The following is a 15719-nucleotide window of genomic DNA, read 5'->3' on the forward strand; positions in this document are numbered from 1 at the left end:
GCCCTTCATGCAAATCTGCCGACTCACCTACTTTCTCCTGTACCCCCCATTTCTGTGTCTTTGGAACTATTTTCCCTCAAACTCTCCAGATGCAAGTTTCGGATTTAAAATAAAAAATGAGGTGAGGAGGTTGTGTCTTGTGGTGATTTTGCCCTGCCATTCACCTGTATCCAGTTCTTCTCGCCAGGGCTGGTGGTGTCGGTCTAGCACAAGCCTGAGTGAATGTCCACTGCTTTAGATGTTAATCCGTGGCATTCTTCCTCTTGCTAGAAAATTAACAGCCTTGATAGCATCAGAAAATGTTGCTTAGGCACCCCATATTCCCCATCTAAAAGACACAACCCTGGAAGGAAATGGACCTGAATGTCTAGAATAAAGCTTTCTAGGAAGTCGGTAAGCATTTTGAAAGACCACTAATCTTGCCATGGGTTGCTAGAATTCGGTATGACGTCCAGGACACCCTCATGATCATTCTATTGTACAGTCAGCCAGTTTCACTACATAAAGCTGGTCAATATTTATTAAACCACTACTATAGGATGGAAAAAAATGCAATAAACTCTCTAATGCCATGACAGTTCTAGTCTAGTGAGAAGAAAAACATTAAAACTAAGATGGTAGTGCTACATAAGCATAGTAATAGTGTTCACTCCCTCCACTGAAGGTCAAGGTGTGCTATTGCAGGGGTGCCATCAAGGTGTGCCATTGTAGGGGCTCCACAAAGGTGTGCCATTGTAGTGAGCCATCAAGGTGTGTCATTGTAGGGGCTCCATCAAGGTGTGTTGTTGTAGGGGTGCCATCAAGGTGTGCTGTTGTAGTGGTGCCATCAAGAGCCATCAAGGTGTGCCATTGTAGGGGCTCCATAAAGGTGTGCCTGTGCCATTGTAAGGGTGTGTGAAAGACAAGTAAGCATCCATTACCATCATGGGGCTTGTTTTGCATGTACTTGGAACTGAAACTAAAGCCTCGCACGTGCTAGGTACATATTCTCTCATGAGCTACATCCCCAATGACCTTCGAGCTGACGCAAATACTGAGAAGAGGCCACAGCCAGAAAAGAAAGAGAAATGGAAAGATGTGAACAGACTGAGACAAAACCTCACACCTAATGAAATGGGCCTTTTAAAGTCAGCTATGATAATTTGATTAATCTAAGAAGCTGATCTCAAAATTGCACGACCTGACTCTGTTATTAGCCAAGAATTAGAAACCTTTGATTCACATTTTAATAACACCAATATGCTCTGTACCCAAAGTTTTAAATGAGGGAAATTGATAAAGTGTTTTCAAATGAATAGAAGTAAATCTAAATGCCAATGAGCTTCATCCTGCCGATGAATGAGGAAGGAATCCGCAGCACACAATTTGAAAGTAAAGTTTAGCAGGATGGTTCGGGGGATTCCATTCAACATGAACCTTTCCTCTGTGACCTTAAAGATTCATTTATTCTTAGATCACCACGAGGAAAACAGTCCACTTGCTAAACAAGAGGAGGGATGGGGAAAGCTGATCCTGTCTACACACTTAAAAAATACCATTGCCATGACTAAAACAATGTTCAATCCATTTAATTAGACTGTGCAAGCTACACGTTGTTGTGCCTTAAGTTCTTACCCAGCCATTGTCTCATTTGTCAGCCATTTCTTGAATACCTTTTGCATGAACTTCCCCTCCTAGAAGCTGTGAAGGCTATAACGGGCGAGCCATGGTTGTGTCTCACTTCAGACCCTGTAACGGGATCTTCCTTTGTCTTCATGATGTCTCTTTCCTCATCGTCCACACCTCCATCCAGGCCCAAGCTCTTTCTGACCCACTTGGATGGCTTTCATGCTCACTGTCTTCTGGCCTTTCATCTTCTTCACCTGGAACCCTCGCCTCATCCCACTGCAGCCAGGGCACCACCTCACTGGTCCAGCCTGAAAAATGCTAACACTAAAGGCTGCTCACAGTGCCCTCTCGTTTTGTGTCTCTGGAGTGAAACCTCAAGAATGGCATAGGGATATGACATGACCATCACATGCTTCCATCAGTTCTGGAGTCAGCAGTGGTCAGAAACAGGACACTGGACACCGAAGAGACACCAGCCTTGCAGAGGCAGGGCACTAGAAGACTGGAGAGGCATGACTCTGCCCTGGATTTATTGGGATCTTTCTGAGACACTGTCCCCTGGTTCCCATTCCTCTGGTGCGCAGTGACTGTGAGAGGGCTATCGGCTCTTCCTTCCTTCGGGGACTCCATCTGAAATTGGAATGAGTGACTCCTCAATGCCAACAAAATCCTCTTTGACAAGCATGCTGCCCTGAAGAAAGCCCTTATTCAATAGTGCCTTTCACTCGTTTCTCCGTTTAGATGTTGATACAAACAATAATTTCTCTGGAATTCGCCAAATAATACAGGGTGGTTTTTCAGCATTAAGAGCTAAGAGTATCTACAGAACTTGAATATCCCAATATCCTAAGCTATAGAAACTCAGGCCTGTTCTGCAACCATGTACACAGAATCGGGATCCAGGGATAAATCCTGAGCCCTTCATTGTTTTGGAAGAGGGAGGACCAGAGAACATTGCTTGTAATTTAACTTGTGTTTATCTATACTAAAATTGATACAGGTTTAGCATTCCTATTCTGAAATTAGATCCAAAACTTATTAAGTTCCAGTATGGAGCTATGAGTGGAAGCCTCTGACTTTAGAGGTGGCAGCCAAAAGAGAGGCAGGCACACAAAACTTATTACATAGACTTACCTTCAAGCATGTGTGCAAGGTGTGTATGAAATACACATGAGCTTTGTGTTTAGACAAAGGTCCTGTCCCTAAGTCAGCCCTTATGTGTTCACAAACATTTCAAACCAAACACTATCTAAATTCTCCTCCAAATCAAAATGTTAGTGAAGAAATAACTCCTATTTTTTAATCAACATAAAGAGAATTTAGTTATACATAGTTGCCTGTTTGTGAAATTAGATTTTCTTTAGATAAGTTCTGATTATTAAAGAGATAGCTCTGGCATCATACGTAAATATTTAGACTTTTAAAGTCACAGTTGTGTTATGTCTCCTACATGTGAGCCAACAGGGCCAGGGGGCTGCTTGGTGAGTGCGGGCCTGTTAGAGTATAGTGCAGTGCCGTGTTTGATGGTGGCTGTCAGTCTCCAGAAATCTTGGCACTGTGGAATCCACACCATATTCCTCAGGAAAGGTTTATTTCATTAAATACTGAGGGTTCAAAGAGCAGATGTCATCACTATGCCCAACATGATGGCTGGATCCTAGAAAGGGTCCCCCGCACAAAGTTGTACACAAACTGCCCGTGTGAGAAGCAGATCCAGATGCATCCTATTTGCCTTGCCAATGATTTCAAGTTCATCTTCAGATCCTAAAATGGAGTTATATGCCAGAAAATATTTAGACTAATTCCTAAGCTTGATTTATCCACAGCATTCTTAAAAACTCAAATGTCTTACCTAGAAACTTCAGGGCGCTCACAGACCCTCAAGACATAAAGCTATTTCAAAATAAACAGCATGGGCAATGGCCAAGAGGAAAACAAAAAGCAAAACAGAAAACAAAAGCGAAGGGATCAGAATTTATTTGTAGGCTAAAGGTACATCTTTTAAAACAAGCAGACAAAAAAAAAAAAAAGGCGAAAGCCCACCCCACCTTAGGAACCGTGATTCCCAGTAAACCGTGTCTTTGTATGTAGTAACATTAAAACTATCACTAACTGAAGACTAATGACATTAACTTAAACACTAAAGAAAGGTGATCTCTAAGGTATCCCTCACTAATATCCACAAATAGATAGGAAAATCAAATGTTTAATTCTCCATGAAAAGCTCTAACGAAGACCTGAGGTTTGAGACACTGTAGCAACAACTGTGTGCTTGGGTGTCCAGTCTCTGATGACCATGAGCTACTTTGTTGACTTTGAACCAGAGACACAATGACATGACAATGAGTGCAGTTCTCTATTCCGACTTGGCAGTATTCCAAAGTCCGTTGTTTCTTAATTTATGTTTCTTTAAAAAAAAAAAAAAAGTAAAACCTTGACAGGTTAGTTATTAAAATTCTAGGGACTTTGAGGCACATCTTTTCTTGACCACAAGTAGAGTCAAACAGGTGTGCTTCTCCCAGGAAACCAAGACACCCAAGATAGTAATTAACTACTTGCGTCTATGTGTACTTTCTCATAACTATAGAAAGTGTGAATTCAAAGTGAAGCAGTAAATAACTGGCCACTACCAGTAATTAGGAACATACTACAATAGATTTCAGTTAGAATTTTAAGTCTAACAAATTATTAAATTATAGAAATAACTAATGGAAAAATAGGATTATACTTATAGAAATCTATTCCCATAGACTAAATGTTTTCACAAACACCTACTACATGCCTAGACAGGTAATGCAATAATATTTTCTTATCTCAAATAATATTTGCTATATTCTCCAAAACCATGCTAAGGAAATGGGGGTTGGCTCTAGGTACCTTGAGCTTTTAATAAAGGAACAAAAGTAGTGTTCATCTAACCAACTGCACAGGTCCATGTGTGTGTGCATCTCACTCACCGACACCAAGTAGCTAGTCCTCATGAGAGTCCATCACCACAGAATCTGAAGCCCGTTTCAGTTTCTAAGACTTTTAGTTCAGATAGATAATGGTGTGAGCCCATAGCATCTATGATGGACCAGGTGTCTTTTCTCTTGTGCTGAAATCAGGTGACTCTAAAGCCCCTCCAGGAGGGAGAGAACAGGCTTTAGCTTTAATACTAAAGTTGGCTGCACCAAAAATATATTAACAGTGCTGAAGGCTCATCCCCAGCCTGTGGTAATGTTTTGTTTTCTCTATTGGCCCACCCCATTATTTTATTTCTGTTTGTGTTGATTTCGGTAGGGCTTGCTTGTCCTCTTGTGTTGCAGGGCTGTGTTTTCATTCAAATGCTTCCGCAGTTTAGCCAAGAAGCCCTTTGATGCCTGTGTTCATTTGTTCTCAGCTGGTGAATGAGCAACAAGAAAGCAGACCTCTTCTGAGCCCCTCCATCGATGACTTCCTCTGTGAAACCAAATCTGAGGCCATTGCAAAACCAGTAACGTCCAACACAGCCGGTAATTCCCTTCTAACTATGCTCGAGTTGGGTGTGCGTTACCCATAGATGTATGTATTTTTCCTCCAGGCGTTTTTCTAAAGAAGTGGGGAGGTATGTTTATTTATTTGTGGGTGTGGACATTTGCATATTGAAACAGACCTATGGAGGGCATAGTAGGGCTCAGAGAGATGTTTCTTTTCCACCTGGTGGGGCCCAGGGATTGAGCTCTGATTGTCAGCATTGGCATCAAGTGCCTTTACCTACTGAGCCCTCTCACCATCCCCCTCTCCAGGCCTTTTAAGTGGGGAATGATGTTTGCAATCAAGTGATGTATACAATCCAGCATAAATTAATAAATGACTTTTGATTGCCCAGCAAACCACACTGTGTATTACCCAGTCGACTTCGCTGGTCTTCAGTATATTGCTGTTCTCACTCAGCTTTTGGTGCACACACCTCTGAGTTTACCACCCTGCCTCTCAGAACCCACCATGCTATAAAGGAAAGCTGCTATCTCAGAGGGAGATTTCGCGACTTCAGCTTGATGGTGCAATTATTTTTGGAAATGTTTTCTGAAGCAAAAGTCCAGCCAAATAAAAATGTTGCGGTAGTCTTTCTGAGTAGAGGTCAGTGATAATTAAAATACCCTGTGGGCATAGGATGTTATAGGGCCATTTAAGTGTGGTCCTTGCTCTCTCTATATATATAAATCACCTGAGCATCCGATTTGTACAAACCCTTCCTGGAACTAAGCATTCTCAGCAGAACACCCTCCTCTGCTCAGCTCTTGCTTGGCACGTGTAGGGATGGGCACGCCATCACCATCAATCCGAGGAAAGACCGCCTCAGAGTGACGGCAGGATCCACATTCCTCCGGCAGGGCTTCTTTACACGTCTACCTCACTGGGCCAACACACCCTTTCAAAGGTGTGCTCTTCAAATAATGAGGAAAGCGTGCTGTTTCAGGATAGGAAATCAGAGATTATGGTGAGTGGGTGGGCGGTGCCAATTATGAGAAGAGCCTGAGCTCACACTTCCTTCTTACATTGGTGCCACTTTTCCACAGTGGCCTCCACTGGCACGTGACCTACATTTTTACCGCTTGGAATCCTAAGTGAAGAAAATCAGATAGGAAAAAGAAAAAGATGTTTTTCAAGGCTGCTGTAAATTACTACAGAGAGGGAAATCTAATGCTGGCCGGCGGCAGCCCAGGTAGAAGAAAGTCTTGGAGATGTGACCTCATGCATTCTCCTCCCAGTTCTGTACTGTGGGGCCAGCTGCTGCTTTCTGTTGTCTATCTGGTAACAATAGCTGAGCCTCACTCTCCATATCTAAAAGCAGAAAGATCCTTACCTTGTAAATTACTCAAGGAGATGAAGGGAAGGAAGCCGTCTATGGATGTGCTGACAGTGGTAAAGTCGAGCCTGGGAGGTCACACCGATTGATGTCAGGTGACAGCATTCTTGAATCTCCTTCTTTGTTACTTAATGTCATGACCAAGTTGTTTTCTAAATCCAACTGTCACTCGGAGTGTTCAGGAACACAGAACGGTGCTGGCTGTATTCTAAGCAGGACATTAAAATGAATTCAACTATCAGATCCGATTAATACTAACCTCTGAAGCTGGGGTTCAGCCGGCTGAAACTGGAGAGCTAACCCAGAAAACACAGAGCCTGGTCTCTTAATTGTAGGCAATTCCACAAGAATCAGATGCTCTGAGGAAGCTCATTGTCACTTTTCAATTGAAGAAACTAAGCCCCTTCCAAGCAGTGAGCCCTGGGGGCTGGGAAGTGGCTCAGCCAGTAAACACTAGCTGTGTAGACATAAGAACTGGAGTTCAGTCCCCGGAACTCTTGGGTTAAAAAGCAAAAGCATGGAAGCCTGTGTTTACAATCCCAGCACTGGAAGGCGGAGACAGGAGGCCCCTGGGATTTGCTGGCCTGCCACAAACTGAGAGAACAGTCATCAGTGTCTAAGCCTCAGATCAAGGTGCTGACCGGACACACTGCTGTAGGCTCTTGGGAAGACATTGTTACCCCCTCTGATCCTTCCTAGTGGTTTCTTGGATGTGACACATGACTCCAAGTGGGATTTTATCTGTGTGCAGACCGCATCCATCTCTCTGTCTACACACCTACCTATGTCCAAATTCCCTCTTTCCATGAGAACATCTGTCATCCCAGGATTGTGTCCTGGCCTCCAAACAGCCTCATCTTTAGTCACATTTCCAATAAGGTCATTTTCCGAAGTACGGGGGCTTCTACCTATGAACAAGGGGTGGAGTGCCATTCAATCCATAATGCAATATTCTGAATCTTTTCTGCCATACAGTGATTTCCAATCATCTTATGTTGGACACTTTGTTTTACAAGCTTAGAAACATATCTTAAGGCAAAACTCGCTATATTTTTAAATCCCTACAGAATGTGGTTCTTATAAAAATCAATACAAAGTAAACAATGTAGGAAGTAATTTTCCAAAGTGGCAAAATTTTTCTCTAACAAATTTTAAAAGAATATATCTTTAGATTTATTGTTAATAATAGAAAATAATTATGTACCTATGAGGGGTTTTTTTCTGTACTGGGAATTGAACCCAAATCTCATACATACTGAGCTATTTTCCCCACCTTCTTTTTCCTTTTTTATATCTTGAAACACGTTCTCACTAAAATATCCAGGTTGGCCTTGAATTCACAGCAAATGGTGATCCACCTACTTTCCAAGTAGCTGAGATTACAGGCTTCGGCCTCAGACTCAACAGGACCCTTGATTTAAAAGAGCAGGTGCATGGATACTGTACACAGGTTGATAACAATTGTTCTGAAAGCCACTGAACAATAATCTAATCTAAGAGATTAGATTGCCATACGTGTAACATGACAAAATTTGCAATATACTGCATTGCAATTTAATAACTCTAACGTATGTTAGAACACAGGACAGGTTCCTTCTCAGAGATCAATAAGAGAAGCTGTGGTCCTTGCTTGTGATTTCTGATCGAGTCATGAGACCAACAGTTAGAAAGGGCTGCTTAGAAGGTATTTCCTTGCGCTTATGTGCACACACATGCACACACATGCACACACATGCGCACTCTGACACACACAACTGAAAGCCAATGATCCTTGGACTCTTACTTTACACACAAAAGCACTGAGACCCAAACCTTCATGTGTCCAGGAGAATGCTTTCACTTTAATCTAGAAGTCAACAAAGCACCCAGCTTCTGTGCTCAGGCATGCTCGCTTTGGAGCACCGGAGGGGCTGCAAGCCCTTGACTTTAAGCCTCAACTACTGCACCCTACACATAACCACATGCTGTCCCCCAGACTCCAGAGGCTGCCCTAACCTTCTCGGCTTTTAAAGTTGTCATCCTAGGGGACTCTCGGCTTCAAAGCCATTCGACTTCTAAGACACTGCTTCCAGTAAATGGGCAGTAAGTAAGGCCTTTGCATAAGCTAGGCTCCAGCTTCATATTTACAGAAAGAAAGAAAAAAAAAACACAATGACAGCACGGAGAACACAGAAAGGGCCCAGGATGCTTCAGAGTGGACAGTGACTGGCCAGTTTGAGTTTTCTGTTCACTCATTCAGAAACAGAGATTAAATTAAAACCCGCCAGCTACTATTTTGTAGCAAAAGTACTTTCAATTTATAAGTTCACAATGCCTAGAAAATTTGCTTCTAAAAGAAGTCTAGGGGCAAGAGGCTAGTTTTTAAATGTTTGTACGATGGAAAAGGCGTTTGGAGCATTCCTTCCATCATAAGGAAGTCCCATTGGCCTAGAGTCCTTGCCATTCCTATAGTGTATAGAAGTTTCATTTAACCGCTCAGTGAATAGGAAGTGTATGGAACACTGTCTTGGCTGCCTGCCAGGCTTAAATTTGGCTCAGAAGCCAATTGACTTGGTTCTAGCAGCCTCTTTCCACCCACTTTGCTTCTGACTCACCATGCACTCCTCTCCCCAAGCCCTTAGAAAGTGGTTCCCATCTTCTCCAGAAAACTCAGCAACAGCAAGATGACCCCTTCAGGCCATTCGTGACAAATTCACCTCATTGACTCCTCTGTGGAGACAAAATCCTTGTCTCTTATTGTTTTGTCCTCAGGAACATTTCTTCTCTCTCTCTCTCTCTCTCTCTCTCTCTCTCTCTCTCTCTCTCTCTCTCTGTAGATTTGATTGTGGCTTGAAACAGAACAGAACAAGAGAACAGGAACACTAAATAAGAAAGAGGGATCTGTTACAATTTGGCCCTTCAAAAATAGAAAGTGTGTGTGTGTGTCTGTGTGTGTCTGTGTCTGTGTGTCTGTGTGTCTCTGTGTGTCTGTGTGTGTGTGTGTCTGTGTGTGTGTGTCTGTGTGTGTGTCTGTATGTGTGTGTCTGTGTGTCTGTGTGTGTGTCTCTGTGTCTGAGTGTGTGTCTGGGTGTCTGGGTGTGTGTCTGGGTGTTTGTTTGTCACTGTGTGTGTCTGTGTGTGTGTGTCTGTGTATATCTATGTCTGTGTGTGTGTGCTTCTGTGTGTGTCTGTGTGTATCTGTGTTTGTGTCTGTGTGTGTCTGTGTGTCTGTGTCTGTGTGTCTGTGTCTGTGTGTGTCTCTGTGTGTTTGTGTATGTCTGTGTGTGTTTGTGTATCTGTGTGTGTTTGTGTGTCTGTGTGTGTGTTTGTGTATCTGTGTATGTGTCTGTGTGTGTGTCTGTGTGTGTCTCTGTGTGTGTTTATGTGTGTGTGTCTGTGTGTGTGTCTCTGTGTGTGTGTCTGTATGTGTGTCTGTGTATGTGTCTGTGTGTGTGTTTGTGCCTCTCTGTGTATATGTGTGAACAGTGCTGGGGATAAACCCAGGGGCTCATAAATGCCAAGCAAACCCTCCACAGCTGTGCTGTCCCTTCTTCTGCCTGAAATAGTATTTACTGAGTGAGGACTTAGAAGAAGTCTGGCACTTTGTGTCCACTGGACCATCTATTCTCCATTCCGCCCTTCTAAGAGACCATCTATTCTCCATTCCGCCCTTCTAAGAGACTATTGATTCTCCATTTTCAGATGCAGAAACTCAGAGCTCAGGCTGCTCCAGAAACTTCCCTCCAGGCACATCAGACACACGGTGATAGGGGACTCAAGTTTGACTCACACACCAGAGACTCCCCTGAGGAGGGCTAGCTCGTGTATATGTTCAGGCAGACTGTGTGTACTAAAGAAACAGGTCTTGTGAGCTCAGTGGAGCCCTGGCTCTGCCAAGGGGACCACCAAGTGGGAAGCAGATGGGATGGGACTGATCTCCACCCAGAGGATGACTTGTGATTGGGAAATGTGCTGTAGTGGTTGCTCTAGACTGCGGGGGAGACCAATGAAGGGGCTGCTCTACTGCCTCTTGCTTTGCCTAAGTGGAGGGAAGAGTTTGAGGAAGGCCCTGGCTTCTCAGATGGATGCTCAACCTCTCTAGCCCAAGGCAAGGAAGAGCTGGAGGGAGGAATCGTGTCTCCTTTCTGTCCCATTTCTCAGGAAGGGCTAGTTAAATACAAGTTGCCTATGCTGGAAAAAGAAACAGGTTCAAAGCTGACCTTATTCATTCTGGTTTTGCAAAGGAACATGCTATTATTTCTGCCTTCATTGAAATCAACCTACTAGGAAGTAAAAGTGTAACCACCCTAGAGCTGGTTATGCCGGAATAAAAATTGGCATAGTAAATGTCAAGAAGTTAGCACCGTCCCTGCTCACCAACTGCATTATATAACCCATCTCCAGTGAGCCCCGGGCAGCATGTGATTTTCCAACCAAACTGTCTAATTCAGTAAACGATTACGCTAGACTTTATGAACTCTGTGTGCATTGTCCCTTTTCTGGAAAAGCCATAATCAAAAGCAAACCTTCCCTAGAAATTAATCAGAACAGAGCTACTGCACCTGAATGGAGATTTGTTTTATTTTTGTCCTAAACTTTCTCACCACGGAGGTGGGTCTAGGTGAGGTTTGCCTGGTGTTAGCCTAGGGGACACACGGCCAGCTTCCCAGCCTCACAGACCTTCCCCTGTCAATGACGAGAGGCTTGAACTGCCGACTCTAATTCAGCCTATCAACATAGGGGCTCAATACATCCAACTGACACACAAGACTACTGAGGACTGAAGAGGGGCCTCAGATGGTAAAGTGGTTGGTTTGTAAGGACAAAGCTCTGAGTTCCATCCTCAGAAATCATGCTTAAAGAAAGAAAAGAAAAGAGGAAGGGGCACGGTGATTTGACCCTAGCCCTGGAAAGGCAGAGACAGGCAGATCGTGAGGGCTCAAAGGCCAGCCAGACTAACATGCTTGTCCAGTGCCAGGCCAGTGAAAAACATTGTCTCAAAAAGCAAAGCAGACAGCACCTAAGCACAACACCTAAAGTTGTCTCTGACCTACACACAGACACACAGAGACACACACACATGCACCCTTGAGCATGCATACACACACACATACATACATCATACATACATACATACATACATACATACATACATACAAAAATAAATAGAAAAATAATAATGACTACAGGAAGTAAATGGGCTTCTCTAACCTTCTGTCTTCCATAGTGTTGACCACTGGCTTGGATCTCCTGGACCTAAGTGAACCTGTCTCTCAAACCCAAACCAAAGGCAAGAAATCAGAGTCCTCATCAAAGAGCTCATCCCTCAAGAAGAAAGCCGATGGCTCTGACCTCATCAGTGGGGACAGCGAGCAGAGGGCCCAGGCTCTGCGGGGCCCGGAGACGTCATCCTTAGACTTAGGTAAGGCAAAGGTTTGCAGCAGCTGTGGCTTGTCTTGTCAGCACCCATGTGGCAGTCAACTTCAGGATGACTTTCAGAGAGTAAACATGGGAATGGGAAAGATAAAGTTCTTCTGGGAACTGGGAAGGGGGTAGCTTCTTTTGCGCTTGGACTGAGTAGCCGTCGGGGCTCCGCTTCAGAAAAGTGATGTAGATTCGTGCACGGTGTGTTCCTCCCAATGGGCTGAGCGTGGGGGGGATGCCAGGAGCTGAAACTACAGGAAAATGTGGTCCCTGCTCTCTAGGAATTCTCAGTTTAGAGAAGAGAGGGACAAAGGGGACAAATAAGAGCAGCACAGGACTTGGGGACATCCAGACAAAACATTTCTAAGATAATATCCAGGGTGATGGTGATAGCTGGTAATCCCCCTCACTGCTGGCTTGCCATAGCCTGCAACTACACTGCATCACCTACATGGTTAGTCTCATTACTACAACTCTGAAATCTGTGAAAACGGGGTTTAAATTTTAATTTATTTAAGATCTTACAGCTAGTCAGAGAAAGAGCTGGAAATGCACACCTGATCCTAGCCGACTTCCAAGCTCAACTTTTATCAGCACACTCGACATTCCTCCTATGAAAGGACAGTTAACACCTCAGTTCGTGCAACCAGGAAATTGAGAGAATATCAAGCATGCACACACGTGCATGTGTGTATGTGTGTGTGCATGCATTTGTATGTCAGGCAAATACATATAGATTCATAAAACTAGCTTTAGAAATTAATTTTACTTGAGTGCTTCAATTGGAAAGGCAACCCAGTTTATCTTAATAAGCCTGGTCTTTTTTAGCTGCCTATGATTTAATTCATTTTCATGCACCCTTAAGAAAATAAATGTTGGCCTTGGGTCTCTTAATCAATCTCTTTTCTATGTGTGCCCTCACGCTTGGCCCTGGGCTTTCTCTTCCACTTTCTTCTTCCTCAGTAGATATTCAAACACAGCTGGAAAAGTGGGATGATGTCAAGCTTCATGGGGAGCGAACAAGCAAGGGCCATCTCCTGGCAGAAAGGGAGTCCTGCTCGTCGAGGTCCGGGTCCAAAGAGCTCCTCTGGTAAGGTGTCCTGAGACCGCAGTTTACACTGACTGAGCGGGGGTGCCCTTTGTGTCTGGGAAGGGTCAGGGGGCTCAGTGAATCCAGAAACCCGAGATCCTGAATAATAACCTTCTATACCTTAGCACTTCCACAAACCACTTTGACTAAATTGTAAAAAATAAATAAATAAAAGTTAAAAAGTAAAAAAAGAAAGAAAAAGCAAAAATGTGTAGCTGAGCTATCAGCTGACAGAAGTGCAGTGTGTGTGTGTGTGTGTGTGTGTGTGAGAGAGAGAGAGAGAGAGAGAGGTATCATTGCCCCAATGGCAGTCAGTGGTTCCTGGCTACACAGCTTTTCTGCTCTTTCAATCACACCCATAGACTGATCTGATAGAGACAATTCCTCAACGGAGGACCCCTTTCTCCAGATGATTCTAGTTTGTGTTAAGTTGAAGAAAAATGACCAGAACACCAGTTTTTAAAGATTTGGGAAGGGCAGCCTCCTGTTTCTGTCTCCTTTGCCCTGATACATATCCGTATACGGTGACAATCCGAATGCATAGGGCTCTGTCTATGAACTATCTCCAACCAGATCAGAATGCTATTTTTCATAAATATGGAATTTCCTATGTGAAAATTGGTATTGTGTTCATTTCCCATGGTTCACCTGGACTCTCAGTTATGAAAGAAAGAAAGAGAGAGAGAGAGAGAGAGAGAGAGAAAGAAAAAAGAAAAGAATTGGAGAGAAGGAGGGAGGGTTAGAAAGGGAGGGAGAGATGGAGGAAGAAAGAAAGGAAGGAAGGGAGGAAGGGAGGGTGGGAGGGAGGGAGGGACGGAAGGAGGGAGAGAGGGAGGGAGAGAAAGGGAAAAACTTCTATCTAGCAGACAGTCTGTAGTTGTTTAAATGGAAGTGACAATTATGAAGGAAACTTTCAAAAGTTTACTTCTGTCGGAGTTCTGCCCAAAGCCTGGTTGCTGCTGGGTTTCTGGCTGCGCTTGTTCTTGCTGTGCACAAATGGCCTCAATGTCTCCCTGCAGGTCCTCAGAACACAGATCTCAGCCAGAACTGAGCTCCGGGAAGAGTGCCCTCAACTCCGAGTTGGCTTCCGAATTGGAACTTGTGGCTCCGGCACAGGTAACAAAAGCAAATCTTAGGAAACCCGTCTGCTCTAGCAGGAACTGCACCGTAAATATTTTATTTAAATTTTGCACAGAAAGTTTGAAGTGTTTTTCTAAACTTTGCATTGCAAAGTGTGTTCTCACCCCATAGCTGTCTCGGTGCTTAGAATAACTGTATACAGTTCCATGTATTTGGCTGGAAAATGTGCTAATGAATTCACTGTGTACTTAGCACATTTTCCTTGTGCTGCCATTGACTGTCCCATTATTTGGCAATACAAAAATCTGTTCTAGTCCAGTATTAGCACAACTTACGTAACAGAACACCAAGAAGAGGAAATTACACCCTGCGTATTCATTCACATCCGTGCCCTGTAAAGAGGCTATACCCAATATTCTGTCACACTAAAATAAATTTATGCCAAGAATTATATTACTCCAGCACCAGCAGTAATAGTAACCATAATGAGAGCTACTTAATGAGTGCCCAGTACAGAGAACCATAGAGACTTGTGTGTGTGTGTGTGTGTGTGTGTGTGTGTGTGTGTGTGTGTTATCTAATACTCAGTAATCCTGTGTGTTACTATAAATTGCATTATAAAGATATTTCTCACAGGAGCTGTCAGTCTCAGTAAAGTCCACCATGGCTTGCTAGGGTTCAATAGCAGGAAGAAGTAGACCATGAATCCTATCTAACTGTCCACTGCTAGCCCCAAGGCTCCTCAACAGGCTTCATTATGGCCGCTTACCTCTCCTACGGTTCCGAAAGAAGCAATGGCAGTCTCTGTGTCCCTTGGGCATGTTTTAAGGCCTTACCCTTCAACCACAAAGATCTTCTAAGAACCGTGTATGCGTATCCCGGCCTTCTACAGTCCAACTGTAGTGAGACTAAATATGGAAGAATATGAGCAGAAGAAAGGTTCTTAAATTTGTCACATCACAGGTTGTGGCTCATGTATAGATCTCAATTGAAATAAGGGGATAATTGGAGCCAGAGCACTAACTCAGCAACAGGAGCGTGCACTACGCTTGCAAAGGACCTAAGTTTAGTTCCCAGGACCCATGCTGGGCAGCTGCTCTCAGGAAGTCAACTCCCTCTTCTGACCCCACAGGCACCCACACACACATGCACATCTACACATAAATAAAATTAAATAGATATTTCAAAAATAAAAGAATAATTATGATAGCAGTGGGTATTACTGTTGGCTGTAAGAGTTTCCAATGTAAATGAGGTTGGTTGGGTCCTGACAAAAGACAGAGCCTTTACCTCGTCATACAGACAGGGAAACAGAGAAATGAAGAAAGTTATCTGTGAAGTCACACTAGAAAGTGGGACAGAGAAGAACCCAGAAATCCAGTGATGGAGGGACTCTGGGAACTTCCTAAGTCACCATTCACCTCACACAGTCATCACCCTTGGCAGAAAGGACATGGCTGATCCCAGGCTACAGCTGGATATCCGTTCAACTCGCTTCCTGAGCACATCGTCCCCCAGACATTAATGAATTGCAAATGCAGCATGAGAAATATATTTTTGGTGCTCATTTTAATGTATCTTCTTAAGAGAAAAATGGCAGCCTCCATTAGAGAAGCAGCATTCACGAGTCGCTTTGTGTTTCATCTGCTGCCGTCTGTGGAACGGTGAGATAGAGTGGCAAACCAGGGCGAGACTTGGCACAGGTGG

The 15719-nt window shown here is 43.7% G+C and overlaps 1 protein-coding gene across 11 annotated transcripts in view; it reads left to right on the top strand.

Moving 5' to 3' along the window:
- Pex5l (peroxisomal biogenesis factor 5 like) overlaps positions 1-15719 on the top strand; it is a 207618-nt gene that overhangs the window by 132255 nt on the left and 59644 nt on the right. For 9 of the 11 annotated variants that reach the window (XM_085682333.2, XM_048429890.3, XM_085682335.2 and 6 more), the window contains 4 exons: positions 4991-5102; positions 11646-11840; positions 12806-12932; positions 13952-14048. In XM_085682333.2, the coding sequence (XP_085538459.2) occupies positions 4991-5102; positions 11646-11840; positions 12806-12932; positions 13952-14048 (531 nt within the window). The remainder of the gene's footprint in view (positions 1-4990; positions 5103-11645; positions 11841-12805; positions 12933-13951; positions 14049-15719) is intronic. The other 2 variants (XM_048429885.3, XM_048429889.3) reach the window with 1 other exon arrangement.

This window comes from Myodes glareolus, chromosome 20, assembly GCF_982192425.1.
Source record: "Myodes glareolus chromosome 20, mMyoGla1.1, whole genome shotgun sequence".
Taxonomy (NCBI): domain Eukaryota; kingdom Metazoa; phylum Chordata; class Mammalia; order Rodentia; family Cricetidae; genus Myodes; species Myodes glareolus.